Source organism: Haliotis asinina, chromosome 1 (genome assembly GCF_037392515.1).
Source record: "Haliotis asinina isolate JCU_RB_2024 chromosome 1, JCU_Hal_asi_v2, whole genome shotgun sequence".
Taxonomy (NCBI): Eukaryota; Metazoa; Mollusca; class Gastropoda; order Lepetellida; family Haliotidae; genus Haliotis; species Haliotis asinina.
In genome coordinates, this window is record NC_090280.1 from 42,042,839 (window position 1) to 42,051,125 (window position 8,287).

General features: G+C 40.9%; 1 protein-coding gene across 1 annotated transcript; it reads left to right on the forward strand.

The window, feature by feature from the left end:
• On the forward strand, positions 1-6,312 carry LOC137272677 (transmembrane protein 145-like). Its single transcript, XM_067805057.1, has 7 exons — positions 1-52; positions 1,131-1,246; positions 1,527-1,601; positions 2,704-2,769; positions 4,113-4,307; positions 5,169-5,258; positions 6,301-6,312. The coding sequence occupies exons 1-7, from the start codon at positions 1-3 to the stop codon at positions 6,310-6,312; spliced, it is 606 nt and encodes a 201-aa protein (XP_067661158.1).
• The last annotated feature ends 1,975 nt before the right edge of the window (positions 6,313-8,287 follow it).

The window sequence follows — 8,287 nt, forward strand, 5'->3', positions numbered from 1 at the left end:
ATGGTGCTGATTCACAATCTCAGAGTGTTGAAAATCACATCCATGTTCATAAGTAAGTCTAAATATTTCTTTTGAAATATGTCTTCTGTAACATGCAGGGAAGCTATGCTGGCTTAAAAGCCTTGTCAAACCTAGATATTTTCATTGTGCAATATATAGCTTGCTGTTTGATATATAGTATCTTATGTATTGCATTGATCAACATTTAAAAGTAAATATTCTCCCTTAGCAATGTGTTTGTGCCTGTTAAAATTATACATTATGTGAACAGTAAGCTTTAAACCTGCATGGTGTTATCCATGATTGCTTTAGGGACAGACTGTTCCATATTTTATTTATGATATACAGCCTTACCAAATGGCCTAATTTTTCATGGTTTGGTTGAAAACAAGTCATTCACTTGGACTGTATGTTCTGAAAGTATTGTTATGAAACAGACACTCTTTTGCCTTCTTTCAGAAATGGAAATTATTTGATGTGCTAAGTGAAAGCATTTTTTCTGTCTCAGAGTGAAATACCTATGTTCATTATGTGACACGGCAGTTCCTCAACATGCGACTGTGTGATATGTACATAAATAGGAGTTTGATTTTGAAGTGAATATGTGTGATGAAATAGATGTGTTTATATATTGCTGATATGAACTGGTGTATCTGCTCATGGAGATCAGACTCATTGTGAGGTGTGTGTATGAGAGACAATAAATTGTAAATATACACAGCTTGTTTGTATTCATTCCATCTTTGAAAAGTCTATCAGTGATATTTAGGAATTGGTGGAACAAGAAGACTTGGTAGCTTAGTGCTGAAGGTTTGGTCCCACGTGGATACAATGTGTGAAGTCATTTCTGGTGTTTCACCTTGTGGTTTTTCTGAAATATTGCTAAAAGCGGCGTAAAACCATACGCACTCATACTCATACACTGATCTAGCGATGAAATGACTGAACTGAATTCGAACCCGTTACTCAACATCTGAACCACGGGTTCTCTATAATCCCCAGATACAGAGCTGCGTCTTGATTCTGACCGGTCAACACAGGGTCACTCGTAGACATTGCCAAACAACCGCTGTCTTATCTATGTTATCGGCACCTTGACCAGTGCTACATAAACACGAGCCAATGCCCAGTTCGCCAATCGCCCATTATTGTGTGTCCCAGAATGTTGGCTGTGTTCGCGGGGTTGTGTTTAGCCGTCACCGTAGCGGAGGCCCACATGCTTCGCGGAACAGTTGACTCCACCAAGGTGATATACTTTATACCCCCTGTTTTCTACGAAGTACAATATCACTAGTCTACACGGTTTGTTTGTTATTCAAAAAGAAAAATATTTCCCGTTTTTCTAGATAATGTTTTCTCTCAGGCGTTTTTGCAAAATAATTGGAAATAATGACCGCCGCCATTGTAATCAAATTCCAAATTCTCTTCCTGGGAAGAGAATCAAGGACTACATGACAAACATGATCCAGCTGAATAACCGTGCCACCTGTTCTATCTAATGCAGCAAGTCGGGCGTTGTGTTTCAGGGTTGGACTGTCCTCGGCAGTTTCTGTTTACCCCCTAAGGAAGGAAGTGTATATTTTAACATCCGATACCCGAAGGTAATATGCATGGTGTATCTTTCAGTAACGTTACTTTCCGATTTTCCATCACAAACAATAATGGAACATGAAAATTAACACCTGGGTGAAATATACCGTACAGGGTACACTTAAGGGCCATTAAGGCTCGGAGCTATTTGTACCACAGTAGACACTTACATGTGTAAAGTTGTCTTACTTAGGTAGGTATTTATCATATAAGTACAATCCAAACGGAACTATGAGCAATGCTCATTCCGCTTGAGCTGAGGCAATCTAGACTTGAGTTGGATTCTGTTCTAATATACTCAGCAAAATTGAAAACTTGACGCTGATACATTTCGACATTTATTTTTCAGTGAAAATTCATAGGATTTTGATTCAGTGCTAATATATTCTGAAAGGTCTGGACGACAGCTAGATAAAGATGGTGAGATGTGCGATACGGAGAATTTCGTTGTATATTAAATTTAAAAAGTGAGAAAACTCCGAGACATTTATCAACAAGTGAGATTCTATTTATCATCCAACATCACACTCAATCTGTCGTTCAGGAGAAATCAAAAACGGAACGTCACCAGTTGCATGTATATTTGAAAACTTACGTATGAATGCATTCAAGTCAACAAGAGTGGTATGAGACTATTAAGTCATAAAAACAAGCACACTGAAAAAAAGTGCTAACGTTTATTGCTTTAAATTCTACATTGCATACGTTTCACCATTTCGTGGTGGATTTTAAGTAAACTTTCATGTCGTTAGAACAAATCATGAACAAAAATAATTCATTTCGGTGCCCATGTTTGTTTACAGCTAAGGAGCATAAAAGTACGAAATATTGACCAATCAGCAATTAGCTCAAAACGTATCAAACCGACATCTCTTAGGAGATGCACTTAATTTTCTGCAAGGGATATCTTCTCTGGAAACCAGGACTGGGCAATAAATGATTGAATTTCTTCGATTACAATGATAACGGCAATGAAAACGTTAGAAAGATGTCTTACTGGTTTCCAGCAAATATCGTATCACTACACGGTTATAGGAAATTGTCACTTTGACAGTTCTCGCCAATCAACAGCTGCCACGTGCCTCAGAGAACAGTGTTTGTCATGTCTTGCAGACATACGCCCCTGAAACTCTGGTGTTGTTTTATGACGACCAAGCGAGTCTCGTCAAGAGCGCTCCGGTAAGTGGACATTTTTCAGTTGTGAGGAACCGATTTTAACGATTCTTTCGAAAAGATAGCCTCGTCGTCCGATTATGTAGCCCCTCTACCTTAATTTGGTCCCTAATTATCACATCAAACGATTTACAGTTGTAAAAAAACATAGCAAACGAGTCAGAAACAGTCCCCTTTTCGACAGAGAAGAAAATAGAACAATTAGGTTCTGGATACACTATAAACCAATGTAAAGACTACTGGTTTTAGTTGGCCTTAGGCCCGTGAATAAAACGAGTTAGAATTGGTTTTCAGTAAACCATGCTTGTCGCATGAGTCGACTAACTGTATCGGGTGGTCAGGCTCGCTTATTTGTCGAGGTATCCCAGTTGCATGGTGCTCTTGATCACTGGTCTTTTTGGTCCACACTCGAATATTTAACCTCCTCCATATAGCTGGGATATTGCTGAATTCGTTACCACCCCAGTGGCTGGGACGAGTACACCATTATCAACGTGTACTCGCCAATCCTTGTTCCACACGCTTAATATCCAACACAAATGGAAAACAGTGTGAAAATAGGTTCCAAAAGTTAATGTCTTCCGGTATGAACCACGCACCGGAACTAACCACCGTCCTTCATCTCTCGGGATAGATGTTTAGTGTCGTGGTGATGAAAATTACGTCACTACGCTGCATCAGAACTATATTAACATAAACGCCCTTCTTTTTATGGAGGCCCTCAACTCAACAGTACAACATATTAGTGGTATACAGCTATTAATCAGCCGTGTTAATCGTGGTATTTGATTTACAATTGACGATTACAATTCAATTACTAAAACTGCACACCTGGCAAGAATTAAAACAAATGAGAATTATCTCCCCTAGACTTGTGACAATAACCCTGACATCAAGACTAAGGAGTAAGTGAGTGAGAATAGTTTCTCGCCGCCTTCAGGAATATTCCAGTTATACTGCGGCGGTCTGTACATAACTGAGTCTGGACCAGACAATCCAGTCAACATCATGACCGTCCACTATTCGGTTTGTCGCCTCATTCGTCACCACTCGCCCCTTTCCGCAACCTCCAAGAACATTCGTGACCAGCTCGTTATTCCGGGACAAGCCGAATGGTGATCTTATCGCAGGTTACGGAAAGGGGCGAGTGTTGACGAATGCTCCAAGAAGATCATTTGTAACTACTCGTGTCATTCCGGCAAGCCGGATGGAAAGACGAGTAGTTACGAATGCAAGAAGATCTGTCGACTTCATGAATAACACGAGCTGGTCAGGAATGGGGTTACTGAAGACAATGGAAGTGGTCTTAGGTGGGAAATAAAGTTATTGTTTTATGTTGTTGATTTCAGAACTGCAGCGCCAAATACAATTTACTGAAAGCAGAGAATGACGAGTTTGTGAAGCTGACGCCTGACTTCCTGTTTACTCGCTGCCAGACCGTTATGAAAAATGGCGAGGCTTGGTACAGTTGCTATGGTCACCGATCTTTAGTAACCAGTCAAGACCGCATGTGGTACATTGGCGTCTCTCATTGCCAAGACAAAGTAAGACTTTGAAATCATAGTGTTCGTGAGTGAGCTGTGTTGAACACAAACTTGAGCAGTTTTCAGATATGTCGTATATGTCGGATTATTCATCTCAAGGTCTTAAAAAGTAAGAACTGAGTAACAGAACTGCGGCGATTTTGTTCTTTCAAATAATACAATCACAAAATCCATGCGTGGCCAAGGGAGACAACTATGTCGAAAGAAAAGCAGCGTCTTGGACCACTGTGTTATCAGTGAGTGAGTTTAGTTTTACACCGCTCTCAGCAATATTCCAGAAATATGGCAGCGGTCTGTAAATAATCGAATCTGGACCAGACAATCCGGTGACCAACAGCATGAGCATCGATCTGTGCAATTGGGAACCGATGAGATGTGTCAACTAAGTCAACGAGCCTGACCACCCGATCCCGTTAGTCGCCTCTTACGACAAGCATAGTCGCTTTTTATGGCAAGCGTGGGTTGCTCAAGGCCTATTCTACCCCGGACCTTCACGGGTCACTGGGTTTTCAACCTTACATTAACAATTCTGATGAAGTGACGCTGTTGTCACAGCTGATTCTTATACATGAACATGCCCTAAGTGAAAATGAGGCAACCGCTGGTCATTATGAAAAACACAGAAATTATGCATCCTCCAAAGGTGGGTATAAAATGTAGAGATCGATTGGTTCCGCATATGTAATCGTGACACTTTTGTCTTTGACATCCAGAGGATTTTGCTGATTCTCGTGTCAAATAACGTTTCCCAATTAGCTAATCGTTTCCTGTAAAGCAGGTTGTGACTGATGGAAGTCTTTAAAGCTTTCAGTAAGTTACCCCTGTGCACACTAACGCCCGAAATATTATTTGTACTAACAGCCGTCTGGCATTAAGCTTCACTACCTGATCAAGTTCCTCAACTACGGCCAACCCGGAAACTGCAATCAGGCATCCATTCCACTTGGTGAGGTAAGTATTGAGAAACAGGGGGACAAAGTGCATGCACATATCTGTTTCCTTGAAACTTTATTTCAAAATATTAACGGTTGTATTCTAGAAACGATGACATGACCTCGAGGAAGTCGGCCCTGTTTCCTGCTGCGAAGTAACTGTGACGTTAAGACTGAACTCACTGGTTTGTATGTCGCTTTTAGCGATATTCCAGCGATATTATGGCTGGGAACATCGCAGAGGACAGACACACATTGCAACCATTTGAGTAACTGAACCCTGGTCTACAGATTGGCGAAAAGACGCACTTGTCACTAGGTTACCTCACAGCCTCCCCACATACATTACTGCTACCGTTTAGATAGACAAGTGAAAACTAGTAATGTTCATAATGGAGGGTAGCGCTTCATAGGCCCATGGATAGTCAGACTAGATACACAGTTACAGGCCCATGGATAGTCAGACTGGATACACAGTTACAGGCCCATGGATAGTCAGACTAGATACACAGTTACAGGCCCATGGATAGTCAGACTGGATACACAGTTACAGGCCCATGGATAGTCAGACTGGATACACAGTTACAGGCCCATGGATAGTCAGACTAGATACACAGTTGCAGGCCTATGGATAGTCAGACTAGATACACAGTTACAGGCCCATGGATAGTCAGACTGGATACACAGTTACAGGCCCATGGATAGTCAGACTGGATACACAGTTACAGGCCCATGGATAGTCAGACTAGATACACAGTTGCAGGCCTATGGATAGTCAGACTAGATACACAGTTATAGGCACATGGATAAACAGACTAAATACACCGTTATAGATCCAATCATGATCAGACTAAATACTCTGTTTTAAGCCCATGGATAATCAGACTAAATACACCGTTATAGACCCATGGATAATCAGACTAATTGTTTCCGCAATCTCCCAGTTGGCAGCACTGGACATTTGGGGATCAATTCACATGTTACCCAACTGTAAATTACACATAATGAAATACACATAATGACGATGAAATAGACATCACTGTTTGCTGTCTTTGTTTCAGATGATAGGATGAACATAATGAACACATCTCCAATATCAGCAACGTCAACAGCATCAACAACAACCATCAACTAAAACATCAACAACATCAACATCAGCAACATCTACAACCATCAATATCTGCAGAAACATCAACAATATAATTATTAATAACCACCAGCAACCTCAACTTCAGTATCAACAACCCATTTCCTTGAAGTATAGCAATACGGTGTCGGCGACGTATAATCGGAATAAACATGGATATATAGGAGTAATCGTTTGTTATTCTTCTCACTTGTGTGCGTATTTACTGTCGCCATTTTGATTTGTCTGAAACTTGGAGTGTGAATAATTAGCTCTGTACTTTTTACCCTTTGTGGGTCAGACTTTGAGATTTATGCATTTTCCTTAACTGTTCCTCAATGAAACTCATCTTGAGTTCGAAGCAGGCGGGAACGGAGCAATCAAATGTAAAATGTGATCTTTACTACCATTTTATTCAGTCTATCGTGTAGTGGAAACTGTGGTAGATGAGTGGGTTAGATCGCCGATTTTGTGGCCTGGCGATTAGGTGCCTAACTTTGTGGGTTCGAATCCCAAATGTTCGTGTCACTTACTGATCACGTGTGGGGTGTGGTAAGGAGGGGTCACCACACACGCTCTCCCCCTTCCTTATTTTATGTGTATTAGTGACGTTTTCCATGTTCTTCTGAAGACAGTTTTGTTTGCTTGCTTAGTACTATTTCATGGTTAAGGCGGACTACAATTCGCCACTCCCGGTGACGCCAACCCGATCATGTGTGGCCCACTGGAGATGAACACGACGATGTCGGACAATGAGGATCGGACCCGGTAAGGTCTGCGACATGTGACTTTTCTCTGCCTCAAACGCCTCCGCAATATATCGGCACTGGTGATTGCCAGTGGGTGACCGTGCTGTTTCCGCGAGTTTCAATTCACGAGTTTGTACAGAGCGGGTGTGTCCTGAGCGGGTGTGTCCTGTATACAGACTCATTTTTTTCGAAGCTCTCCTGGCGCTAAGATAGTCGTAAGTGCCATATATTAACATTGCCTTACGACTATATTAGCACTAAGAGAGCCTCAAGAGTCTAGACCCTGTTCTTTGATGTGCAGTATCTAGACAGTAGACACGATCATTTACAGCTAAACGATTATGATAATATAAAAGGAAGGAAATGCACATCACTGACCTAGGAAGAAACGGAGCAGACATTTTATTGTCTAGTACTTGTGTGGTCCATGTGCATTCTCTGGAATTTTAATCAGTTATCATTTCAGTTATGTGAATACAATTCATGACCTCCTGCAATGTTTCATATCATACAATATGTTTCATTGTATTTACCGCTTCAAAGTTTCGTAGATGCTTTTTCAAACGAATCTTTTAGACTCGTGAATTATGTCGCTTCGTAGGAACTCTGCATTATATCCCAAACGTGCGGACTTCATTACGTGTCACGTTTCGTTGTCGATCTGACAATGTGCTCATTATATCAACCACTGGAGATTGGTCAGGTCATGATTGTTTCCAGTCCGCTGTCATAAAGCGGTAGTACGTATCCATGAATTCGATGTTACACCGCTTGTTAAACTAATCCTTGTGTACAAGAACACTGTAGTCCTGTCTTAACATTACATTCATGGAGGCTACCACCACGCCAGGTTCCCTCCTCAGCATCCGTGTGTAGGTCCATGGTCATACACTAATACCTCCATCTGTTGCATTGTATGTTTCTCATTTTAATAGCATAAGACGGTGCATTGCTTTATTCACAAATTCAAAGTGTTATTTTCTTTTGCAAAAAGTTTGTTATACATACCAAAAATGAGTTTTGTTAACCTATTCAGACAATGACCTATATATATACGTTTCAGCGGAAAATAGACATCATAAACAACTCTGCTTAGACTGAATTCCATTTACAAATGAATTTTAATTAACTGTAATAACACTGTATTTCTTTATTTTAGGTGTAGGCGGGTGT